At 45.5% G+C, this 12,785-nt stretch overlaps 1 protein-coding gene across 1 annotated transcript in view; it reads left to right on the forward strand.

Moving 5' to 3' along the window:
- LOC8040357 (WD repeat and coiled-coil-containing protein) overlaps positions 1-12,785 on the forward strand; it is a 46,466-nt gene that overhangs the window by 27,279 nt on the left and 6,402 nt on the right. Inside the window, 2 exon segments of the mRNA XM_029972028.4 lie at positions 563-822; positions 12,766-12,784. Coding sequence (XP_029827888.1) covers positions 563-822; positions 12,766-12,784 — 279 coding nt within the window.

Below are 12,785 nucleotides of genomic sequence, written 5' to 3' on the forward strand. Positions count from 1 at the left end.
GCTGGAAAAGTCTATACTCATTTTCACCTCAAGAAAAAAGGAGGTCTTGCGCATTGTTCATACGCCACAAGAAGTAATTCTTACAAGATTTGGTTGTCATAGGAAGAAGCGGTGCTTTTGGCGTTTGGAACGTGTACTTCTTGATAACATAACAAATATCTAGTCTAAAATGCACCTGCATATATTTTAACTCTCTACATAAAGGGGAAAATTAGTAATTCTCCGCAAGGAGCCAGACTTTTTTTACTACAGTTCTTAAGGCGAAATGAGTATAGGTATACCGTTCCTGCGAGTGATATTTTTGTGATTCTTAGCGTTTAATAAATGCTCGCTAGAAATCCGGGTCTATTGGGACCACCGGCATCCGCCCTTACACCCCGCCATCCCGATGCAGCCAAAATAGAACAGAAAACGGCGAAGCTCCTCTTCTAGGCAAGTGAGTGTGAACATTTAATTGATGCCACGATCAGGGAAAAGGGGAGAGCGCCGGTGACCACATCACCCAGATGCGGCTTCCTCTAGGTTCGTTGTACAAACTCTACGGACGTCACCCCCCGTGCAGAACCTTCCGAAGGAGGAGCGTCCCAAGGGGGTGACGATCCACAACCAGGAGGCCCTGCTGATGATGGCCAAGCTGCCGGACGAGGAGCGCCAGGTGCTTTCTCTGCCCCGCTCGGAGTTTGTGGAGTACGAGGTGGTGCTGCAGAGCATCCCCCTGTCGGGGCAGCCCCAGGGGGCCTGCACCCTGCAGACCCTGCTCGGGCAGGCCGCTGCCAAGTCCTCGGCCTCGCTGGACAGCGCCGTCTCGGACCCTGTTGGGAGGTCAGTACCCCTCCCGCCCTCCGGTACCCCGAGGCCAGTCACATTAACTGATGGGCTAAGAAAGGCGGGACTCGGCACGTCATGTTCACACTTCACGATTTGGCGTTCTTATCGGTTGATGCCGCATCTCGTTGGATGCGTGGCAATGATAAAATGCTCGAAACGCGCCGTACCTCGTGCTTCTGTGTCCAACTATAGAGATTGAGCGATACGCAGATCTGACATGCGTATCGAAGCGGCGTGCCGATATGCATGCATCAGTTTTAGCCAGCCTGGATTCTGAATTTGGTCCCGGTCAAGAGCAAAAGCTTTTTTAGCTACCGTATGGACGGGACGTGGCAGCTCTCTGCCGAGTGCGCATTATCGACCGGGGAGAGTTTGTTTACCCGTTCGCGACTGCACGATGGGGCAGTATTGCGGTGACGACAACTCGTCAACGCATGGGCAGTGAGAGAGGTCTCACGGCCCCTAAAGTGCCGTACCAAGTGCTCTTTTAGCCACCGGTGGATTTGAGCCTGTGCATGGCGGCGGAACAACTTGAAATTTACAGAAGGAAGCGCTGGTCGTTGATCGTTTCGAACGTGAAATTGCTGACGATAACAATTTCAGCTTGCGTCCGACGTCACTTCACCGCAGCACTCAATTTGTAACAGTTTAATTATCAGATGACTCGAACATGTTTTCTTTTCTTGTGCAAATTATGCTTCGCAGGACACAAACCCTGCAGTGATTGCTCGCTCGTCTGCCCTCGCTCGCCCACATTGCCTTCCATTTTTTTTAAGGTTGCTTCTGGTAGCGCGGCAGTGTGGAGCATTTGCATACATTTGCTTGGAGGGAAAAAATGTCTAGACTGCTGGATTACATTGGTTGAAACCCTGCGTCTTAGCCATTAAAGAGTTCTAGAATAGGGGGCCCCAAAGCTTGGAGGGCCCCTAAAAAATGGTGACTTCCCACTGCGCATGCGCCAAACTCAAACTGCGTTTTGGGTTTCGGGTTGGCACCGGCCCTAACACAAAATTCGAAAAATAGCAAGGAACCTCTATTTGCCTGGGGCCTGGTTGTGTCGGCAAACACGACAGCACCCTTTCCGTTTGCTTGAGAGCAAATTCGTTGTGGTCGCTGGAGTATTTGCTGCGTTCATTGCCAGTGAATAGTGCAGCTGGCTTTTGCTTCACTTTATCTTGCTCAAATCACAAAAAATGAGCGGTGAGCTCGCCCTCTTTTAAAGATTTGTCTTCCGATTCTGACCATTCCTAAGCCTAAAGAGACGCTGCAACTGCTGACATGGCGACAACTCATTACTCCGAGACTCCGACTGGATTTCGTTCGTGGCACGTTACCTGTAGCTTAAAAACAGGTCTTCCAAGGCTTCAAAGTCGCTCCAGCTCAGATCTCGATAAAGCAGCTGCTCGCAGAATATGCTCGCTTGCATTTGTGTCAGTTTCAGCGTAGTTGAAGGCCAATGCGGCACACAAACGCTAAATTAGTGTGCTACAGGTTGGATTTTTTTGGCTGAAAATGACTAACAATATTTATACTGATTTTAGATGGTCCTTAGTTTTAGCCGGATTGATTTGGTTTGACCTTAACTATTATTTGTAAACAAAATGTACTTGCTAAGCAAGTTTTGTTTTTTAATATTTTATTTATTGATTATTACGCTTGTTGGCTGCATTGGCGCTGCAAGCGGGAAACGTAAGCGCGCTATGCTGCGTTGCAAAAACCCTATTCTACAAGCTGGCGACGCCAACCTTATTGTGTTTGGGTTCCCCAATTCCTTAGGGGCACCCAAATGTTGGGGCTTCCTATTCTAAAAGTCTCTATTGAAAGAGCTAAAGCATTATGCCTGCTGAACTTCTTGCGCACCCTTTTTCGTGGATTGTCATAATATAAACACAACTACAAATACCATGCAACATAAATACTTAGAGTAACTGAAAGGAGAAAAAAAAAAAAAAATCTTTATAATTATATGCAATAACCTGTCTGGTTTTTAATTGAGCACAAATAGCACTTTGCATAGTGCTGTGTTACGACTAGAAATTGTTTTGGGCCATAACACAACAACCACATACCCAAAAGTATCTCGACATGTGTCGGATGCTTCTTGAACCGTCTGACAATTTGAAATGCCCAGAAACACTTGTAAATACTAGAGAGTTAAAATTTGAGGTCATATGCAACACAAGAATGGTACTATTGACATTCTAATCTTATGGTTCTTATAAATACCCCAAGGTGAACACGTTAAATTGTTTTTAAGAATGTGCTTTTCTATTTTGTAAGTTTCTTCAGTTTAATGTCAGTGATAGTTTTAAATCTCCCTACTAAGTTATAAGACAGATGAATGAAACTTCTAACATACCAGTTAGTTTAAGGCTGCCATACTGCTCCACAATGTTGTTTATTTTCTTCTCTCTATTTATGCGGAGATAAAAAAAAAAAGAACAAAAAACCTTACCATGATTTGCTGCTACTCTAACCCCTAAACCCCTACCAACAGAAACTGCTGCTGAATTCTTTTTTTATTTTTTTGTTAATGCAGTCACCATTAACATACTTGAATGGCATGACAACCACAGCTATGGCACAGTCGTGGCTTAGTTTGGCATGCAGACTTTTATTGTCTATTTTTTCTAGCAGCATGCTGAAGACATTTTTTTTCTCCAGTTATAGAATTCATGGATGCACCATTGTTGAGCTTCCCCTCATTGCCTGCCATCTTTGAATTCTTAGTTGACTGTCAGATTAGCTGCGTGTTTGCTACAGCCTGGAATGGTATATGCTTTTCATAAGCCTGAATTTCTAGGCGAGAAATCGCTTAGTTTAGAACACGATGGATGTCATAAGGCCCTTAGCAACAAAAGCAATACAGCAAGGAAAGATACATTCCTTCGCAAAAGTGGCATAAAAAGCTTGGCTAGTCCAGCCAATGCTTCACAACATAGTAAATAGCTGACTGCATAGACGGAAAGAGAGGCCAACGCATACATGTCTGCTTTAGCTCGCCGTACATTGCACAGTATCCGTTATATGAGTAATTCTACCGGTTGATTCTAGGAGACGGCAGGCTCTTTAAATCGACCGGAAAATTCGGTTTCCTAACCTATCGCGCTATGACTTTGTACAGCGTTGCCCACGGATGGTGCATTTTTTTTGTAAAATTTGCAAAGAGCGAACTTACCTGAGGAAAAAGTAAAGAAAGAAAAAGGCTTAGCTCCTATGGAAACGCAGCGACGCCACCGGTCTTCAAACAACACGACGCCGTTTCACACGGGACACAAGAGATGGCGCAACGAACGCCGCCAACGAACGAGCATACGGCGCCGAGAGCCAGCGTCTTTAGCAGACAATCTTTTCGACTCAAAAGCGGAGCGCGTTCCGCGGGCGGCGACAGTCGCAGAAACAAAAACAGGCGCGGTAACAACAAGGAACTGCAGTTCCTTGTCTGCTAGATACGCCGGCTCTCGGCGTCGTCTGCTCGTTCGTTGGCGGCAGTTGGCGTCGCGACCGCTTACGCCATCCCTTGTCTCCAGTGCGAAACGGCGCCGTGTTGTTTGCAGACCGGTGGCGTCGCTGCGTTTCCATAGGAGCTAAGCCTTTTTCTTTCTTTACTTTTTCCTCAGGTAAGTTCGCTCTTTCCAAATTTAAAAAAAAAAAAAAAGCACCATCTGTGGGCAACGCTGCACAAAGTCGTAGCGCGATAGGTTAAGAAACCGAATTTTCCGGTCGATTTAAAGAGCTTGCCATCTCCTTGAATCACCCGGTATATAACAAGTGTGCCCAAGTGAAAGCTGATGTTACAGTCAAGCCAGGTTATATCACCCCGGGTATTTCAACTTATTGTTTATATTGAACAGTCCAAACATCACCTTGAAAATCGCATGTAATTGAATAGGAAAATTGCTTTTCTGTATCGAACTCCCATGGCAGAGACACTCGATATAGCGAACGAAGCACGGAAGGTTCGCTTCTCCCGCGGATCCCCCCGTCGGATTGCACCAGCTGCGAGCACATAGCTCAGCTTGCGTGGCTGGCAGACCACCAAGCCAGCATACGCGCAAGGGGTTACACAGTAAAAGAGCAATTGTAAAAAAAAAAAAAAAGTGGGGGATGGCAAAAGTAAGGGGAAGGGAAACGCGCGCTGGTAAGGAGGGCAGGGAGTGCCGGCTGTTGGAACGGTAGCATGCGCTCTTTCCCTTAACACCGCTGTCACAGCGCGACTCCTTAACCCTTCAAAAAAATAAGCAAAAAAAATGTCTTTGTCAAGTCGAGTGTGTTGACAACAATGGTTGAGCAATCAAACTTTGAACGCCTTTGTTCACCTTTTTCTTTCGCCGTTTCTGCTTTGCACATTTTTTTTTTCCTTTCTTTTTTTGCTGTTTGAATTTAGTGAGGTTTTATTTTTGTTGCTTAACTTTATTCTTTATTTATGCAACTCCCTTTTTTCTTTTTTTTAATTTCTTAAAATCATTTTCGTGATTTGTTGTTGACGCTGTGTGAAGGTTGTGGCCCAGCGTAAACGATCGCAAAAACCGTCACGTAAACGCAGCAGTGTTTGTGATTCTCTATTTGGTAAGGTTTTGTTTGTCGCGGCCTTCGGTATTAGCAGAGATGGGCGGAGAATTCAACTGGAGCTTAAGTTAACATATTTTTGTATATCAAATTATCGATATATCAAACTAATTTATGATCCCCTTTGAATTCAATATAATCTGGGCTCGACTGAACTATTAGAAACATTGAATAAACAAATTCTTTCACAACACTCAAAACAGGATGGGACTCTGTTAGTAGTACAGGACACTTCTTAAAAGGCAAATCCACACTATCCCAAAAATTTTGGGTTAGTACTGTCGAGACCGGTCATAACGAAGTCAACAGGAATCGGAGATCGCTTCACTACATCCGCTGCTTCGTTGTATCTTAACTCCATAAAAGTAATGCAAAAAAAAAAAAAAGATAACACGAGTTGTCACGAGCATATATGCTTATCGTGCATGCAGAAAGCGGTTGAGGCTTCTCCGCATGCGCTCTCTGCTAGATTGTAGCCGCTTCTCGCCAACTGTGAGAAGCTCCAATCGAAAGAAAATCCTCCAAGCTATGTATGGACTGTGTTGACAGCTGCGATGGCCGCCGCGGAGGACGCTGGCGGAGGATAGCATTCCTTACGTTTATGCACACTTCGTCGAGGATGGTGGAATCCTTTTTTTTTCAATGGGATTGCCTTCACCTTTTCTGTTGAGGTGTTGGCGGTGCCGGGACTTGGCAACGTTGAGTGGCAGTGAGTCGCCGAATCGGTGCTTGAGCGAAGCTAGACTTTCGTGGGTAGAGCGACCACACCGGCTAGCGATGCCGACACGGAACACGAAGCAAACAAAGAAGCGCACACTGCACTGAGTTCAAGCTCAGGGGTTCAAATTCATGTTTCGTCGGTATAGAGAGCCTTAATTTAAGAGAGGGGCAACTGCTCGATCGAGGTCACGTGGTTTGTGGGCCGTGTTTGCAAAATGAGCTGCAGCCTGCAAGGAGTCGAAAGCGTTCACCGACTGCAAACGTGTCCGTCTGTCCACCTGTTTCCTCGCCACACTGGCCACGAGACAACCAAATGCCTAACCCACTTGCGGCAATCTGCCCAGGAGGCGTCTGCCATTAAATTGCAAATGCTCTCTATGGTTGGGGTTGCTCCCTCTTTTAAATCTAGGCTCTCTCCGTGATATCTGTCGGTATGTTATCAATAGTGCTCTGAACGCCGCTATCGGCACGCCACAATGACTTTTCCGCGTGCGATGCGGCTTATAGCTTACAATTTGTCACAAAATTTATCTTTGCTATATCCATGGGAGCCGCTCGATTTCCTTCGCTAAGAACAGACACAAATACATTGAAAAAGTATAAGCAGGAATGGGAAATCTTGATCGCTTTGCCATAGCCACTGTTTCAATATAACCGGCTTCGTTATAAACGGTTGCGACAGCAATGGTGATTTTGCTTTGGGAAGTACTAATACTTCCCATGTTATTTCCTTGAAAGGTTTGATAAATATCTTTCTCGCTTTAGACATGGTCACAAACAGGAACCGACTTTGGCTGCATCTATTGCTTGGTATGACCAGCATGCATAAGCAGTGTCGGACTTCACTGGGCTATAACGAGAAAACCGAGAGAGCAGACACCATGCAAGTACAACATTCAGCTAGTAGTAGGATGCTGACATAACCCTCGTGTTACGTGTACTTTCTCAGGCTCCCCTGGAATAATGAGGCACCTTCTGGATTATTGAAACAAACAAACAAACCAGCAGGCCCACAGCAGTCAGTTTGGCTTCAGTTATCCAATGAAAAATTGACTCGCCTTACGTGGCATTGCCGTAAACAGCTTTTCATCAAAGTGAAATGTTTTGTTAGAAAAGTGGCACGAGCTCATCACCCCGTCATCTGCGATTAAACTTTTCGAGTCTGTCAACCTCTGCCCTTCAATCGGACATGTGCTTCGAAGCTTTCTGTATCGCCAAAGTGATAACAACAGAAAAGTTTTTACGATGGTGTTCAGTTCAGCATCCTAGTAACATTACCTCGCTGACATGTGTATCAAACACATTGATGACGTACATACCCCAATATCCTTGAATACCGTAAGCTTGACATTTTAAACAAGAAGAAATCATAGACTAGAGGGTTAGGTTGCCCTCTTCCACTGGCCACCTCTCCGGGCCGGCCAGATTCGGCGTGTTTGTCGAGCCCCCCTTCTGTTGGATTTCTCTGCAGGCGCAGGGATTCTTACAGGCGTGACAATCTGGCGGCAGAAAGGTAGAGAGCTTCAACCACCGCCCGAGAGCGCTGCACACTCGATGTCGTTCCTCCTGTGCGTCTTGTGTCGTGCCGGCCGAGAATCGATCCACGGGTGGTTGCGCTTGTCTGCACGCTTCTGCAAACACGCCTGGTGTGCGGCATTGAAAGTTGCATGCGGCAACGAAGTTTGTGTTATTGTTGGACAACCCACAATATCTGAATCAGAGACCCTACTTTTACGATGCTTGGAAGCCGACCCTTGCTTGTGTATGCCTTTTTTTTGCACTACACCCGAGCCAAAAAAGTGTTGAGTTTTCCAAAGGTGCGTTGTTCAGACTTTGTGGTCGTTAGGTTAAACGATCATAATGCCAGAGTTCTAGTAGAGCAGCAAGTGAAAACAACCATCACCGAGAAGCCTCAAACAAGTGCAGCATGTACACAAAGCTATATTTTGGCAGGCTTTCAGTCACGCGTGCTTACTTTGCGAGCGCCGAGTGACTGCAAGCCTGCCAAGGGTGCCATCGTGGGTACTGATATCAGAGGCGTCGCACTACACCCGAGAAGGAGGAGGAAAGCAGGAGGGAGAGGATGATTAGAGAGAGAGAGAGGAGGATGGAAGTGGAAAGGGGCATCTAGGGGTAAGGAGGAAAGTCGGGGAGGTCCCCCGGGGATTCGTTGTGGGGATTTATTTGTGGGGACTGTGGTCTTTCCTCCAAAACGGTCGTGGCAGAAAATATCTAGTGCCTTAGAGGACTTGGGGGATGGGATGCAGTTTGTTTCTTTTGAGTTGCCTGAAACAATAAACATTCAAGCGTACTACAATAAACATTTCAGCCTACTACATTCATAATTTCGATTTTGTATGGCTGCTTTCTTAGCATTTTGAATATGGGTTGCTTTGTTATTTCATTTCCACGTGAAATTTTGTTTCTTCGGGATTGGGTCAATCCTGAGTAAAATTTTATTTGCCAAACTTCTTTGAGTGCTTCTATATCTGCTAGAACGCCCAAAACCAGGGGAAAGAAGGTATTGCATTCACATTCATCTGCTAATCAGTAACAATAAGCGACCACGTTTTGTCGAACATTTATTTGTTTGTCAAAAAGTGAAGGTCTCTGTTCTACATTTGCAAGAGGAAACGAGTCCCCACAGCAAAGTACCAAAAGCAAATCTCCAGGGGACCTCCTTGACAGCAACGCAATCCTCTTGAACGTAGTGCGACACCTCCGAGATCAGTACCCCATCATGTGCATGCTGCACGTGTTGGAGGCTCGTCGGTGTTGGTCATTTCTGCTGGTTGCTCTAGCGGGACTCGAGCATAACAGCGGAACCTTGTTCGGTTTTCGTACAGTCGTGGACCAAATGAATTTAAACACAAGGATGCACTTTGTGCGTTGACTTTGTGTTAAAAAGGTTTCTCATACAAAAAAATGGTTTCTCTTAGTACCACTGTGTAGTATCGACTAGGGACGTGAACTAGGATGTATGGGCACATCCTAATTTGTTTTGTCCGTGATTGTACGACAAAGCATGAACACGTCATCACGCATGAGCTTGTTCGATATTGTGGAGCCGTAAACCGACAAAGCGTGCCTCCCAGGATTCTTTTATTCCCACCATCCCTTCAGTCTCACGTGTGACAAGTTCTAAATGCCAGGCTGTAAACGAGAGACACCAGTGTTGCAGGCATTTGTCGTTGTATGCAGCCCTCCTTCGTCGTTGCATTGTCCCTGCATGGCATGTCGCCTCATTATATGTTTGACGTCGCATATTGGTGGTCCTCAGCCAGAGTGGGGGTTACGAACCAGTGCTTGAATGTGGGCATTGGCTGGGGTTAACTCAGTGCACTCAATGCCTCCGTAGACTGTATCGTACCCACCTCTAGATTATTTACTCGGAATACAAAAGTTTAACTCATTCTCTGTTGGTAGTGAGGCAAAATGCCATACAGGCCAAAACAAGCTAATTTCTCGAGTTTTGCAGGGAAATGCAAAGGGTGTTTTTTTTAAGCTTGTTTCTCTAAGTAGAGATTTATTTGGGTCATTTCTATGGCATTAAATTTCCTGTTACACGAAATGAATGATGCGAGAGCGAAAAAACATCAATTCTCATCAGATATTGCTGGAACAGTTTGCTGCACTGACATATCTAAGCAACAAACAAGTAGGCAAGTGACCAGAAAACTGAGACTGGGAAACACATAGGGGTGGGAGGATGCACCAAAGTTCTCTAGACCCCATTTGTTTTTACAATCCCCAATCTTAGGTTTTCTGAAGACGGGTGCTATAAAGTGCGATGAGATAGGGCAGCAAATCCCAGATGCAAGGAAGTCCCAGCTTGATGTAATGTATCCATGTGCAATGGATAACACATTGTTCAGGATATTACTGATGGCACCACAAGCATTCATAGTACTTTTCTTTGGCCACTGACTTATTGAAAAGTCAGCTCTTCTGATAAATTCAAATTCACGAGGAATATCAGCACGGAGCATTGTTTTGGGGCATTTTCTTAAATTCATTTGGAAATCAAGAAATTTCAGACACCGCATAGTCATCAATGAATAAGCATAAGTAAATACATAAGGCCCCTTATTGTAGGGTATTATAGTCACATCTATTAGATGTGAGCATGCAGGAATGTCTGAAATCAGAAATAGCATTGTGATTAAAGGAGCAGTGCAACGATTTTAATGTTGAAAGAATTGGCATCTTCTACTTTTGACATTGTTCATCTTGTCACAAAGGACAAAAAACACACCTCCTTCCTTCGAAATGTTGCCATTCTGCCGCGTAATCGCGAGGCAAAAATGAGAATATTCCCCGACCTGCAGCCGTGAGCGGCGGCTATGAGAAACACGCGGCATGACATCAGTGGGGCTCTTGTAGAAAGATAGCAAGTTGTGCGAATACCTGCTCGATAAAAGGTAACTTTGCTGTAAATATTGTCGTTCCAGCATAAATTTATAAATGCGTCAAGAACCTGGTATCATCGACAAAACTTTTATTATACGGAGTTTTAGCGGCGCCATCTATCCTAGGTCCACAGAACCGTCAGCTCTGTCTGCTACCGCGAACAGTCGCCAAAAGCCCGAGGGGGAGGGAGACGGAGCTGGACGGGTATGGCCGGAGCCGGATGAGATTTTCCTCCTTTCACCATATTGTTCGCGCTGTGCCCGTCAGCACGTGGTCACGCGGTCGCGAGCGGATGAGTTCTCGCTGCTCACTGATGGCTCTAAAGAGAGAGCCTCCTGGAACCCCGCGCAACCCCCATTGACGTCACAGCGCACTTGACTCGGAAGATGGTTAAGGAGTTGAGGGGTGCCAAAAACCTCAATCTTTGTCCATTTTTAAAATAAAAACTAGGACATGCGGGCAAGAGCGGTGTTTTGTTCTTTACTTCAGAAAGGTCGAGACACCAACTCCCAAATTATTTAAGCAAAGCACTGAAACTTTTGCACAGCTCCTTTAATATGTGTGGACAACAGCCACAATGAATGTTTTTGAAAGCTGTGTCTGTTTCTTATCGAGGCATTTGGCATAGTATAGATATTTTTTTTTTATTTTTGAGAGGTTTTGAGTCTATATACCGTAAAGTTCCGAAAGAATGCCCACTTAAAATAAAGAGATAAATGGTGAAAAACACCATCTATCTTAATCAAACTTATTAAAAAAAATTTATGATAAACACCCTGGCACCGGCTACAAACCACGTGACGCGGGAACTGACACCGCAGAACGGGGATACTGCAAATTCGCGTTTCACTATGTGATAAACACGCGGGAATCAATTTGCTACAAACGCCTGTGTCACGGGAAAGGATACTGTAGGTTGCGGACGCAGCAGATTTCACGCTGCAAAGGGCCTGCGGAAACCCGCTGAAAACTCGCATCTCACGGAATGAATGCCGCAAATTGCACACACAGCAGATACAAGTTTTATGGTGCAATAAACACTTGGCAATCCTCTACAAACTTGCCTGTCACGGGAACCAATATCGCACGTGCATATCGCAGACAAAAACTCGGGAATCCACTACAAACTCGTGTATGTTACAGGGAAAAATACCGCAGATCGCGAACGCTGCAAAATCGTACTTCACGATGCAATACACACGCGCGACCAACTTGCATGGAATCGAGATCGCGGACAAAAGTATGGGAATCCGCTACAATCCTTATGTCATGGGAACGAATACCGCAGATTGCGGACACAGCAGATTCGCATTTCACGGTGCAACATGCGCATGGAAACAACTAGCATTTTATGAGAGCAGATATCGTGCACGCAGATCGCGGAGAAAAACGTGGGAATCCGCTATGAACTCGCCTGTCAGACGTGGCGGTACAGCAAATAGCGCAGTTGATGCGATTCCCGTCGGACATCGCTTGACGTCTGATGGGAACCGGGGGGTGGGCAATGTTTAGAAATTTTGATGTTACAGATATTTAGCCAGAAAAACGGGATGGGTGATCTTTCGGCGGCAGGGATTCTTTCGGAACTTTACGGTGTGCCAGAAAACAAGTTTTAAAGTGACATCTTGTTTATATGTACACTTTTGTGCTGTGCGCAAAGCATCTAGATAAATACTTGATTAATCGAGTGAAAATTATGCGGCACAAATTGACATTCGTTCTAAAGCCATTCAGCTATGCAGTTTCAGTTTAGCAAATGTTAGATAGATGGGAGACTACATTTTACTTTGAAAAAATGGTTTGAACGAATGGTCAAACTAATGTCTAAATGCCGCACATCATAAAAGACCAAATGAAACATGAACATGGTCAAAGCTGGAAAAACAAAACTTTGAAAGGGAACCTTTTGGAGGCCTCAAAGCAACATTTCGTCAAGAGCCTTAGCTTAGCCTCCAGAGAAGCTAAGGCTCTTAAAAAAATGTTGACTCGCTAAAAACTGGTACAGATGGGTACGTTTGAATGTAACCGACTGCATTACAACTCCTTTCGTTCCACTACGACGCATTGTTTGATCTTAGCTACCGTAGCAACCACCTCGCCGTAAGCAGTCACAAGCGTTCGTAATGCAGTTGTTTGCGCTTACACACAATTGTATGAACCAGCCTTTAGAGCCGACCATGCAAACCGTGGTGCTGCGTGAGGGATGCCCACTGTGTGGCGTCTCCCCCCACCCCGCAGGTACGGCAAGACGGGCGGCG

The sequence above is a fragment of the Ixodes scapularis genome, unplaced genomic scaffold, assembly GCF_016920785.2.
Source record: "Ixodes scapularis isolate PalLabHiFi unplaced genomic scaffold, ASM1692078v2 PGA_scaffold2__306_contigs__length_199485367, whole genome shotgun sequence".
NCBI classification, from domain to species: Eukaryota; Metazoa; Arthropoda; class Arachnida; order Ixodida; family Ixodidae; genus Ixodes; species Ixodes scapularis.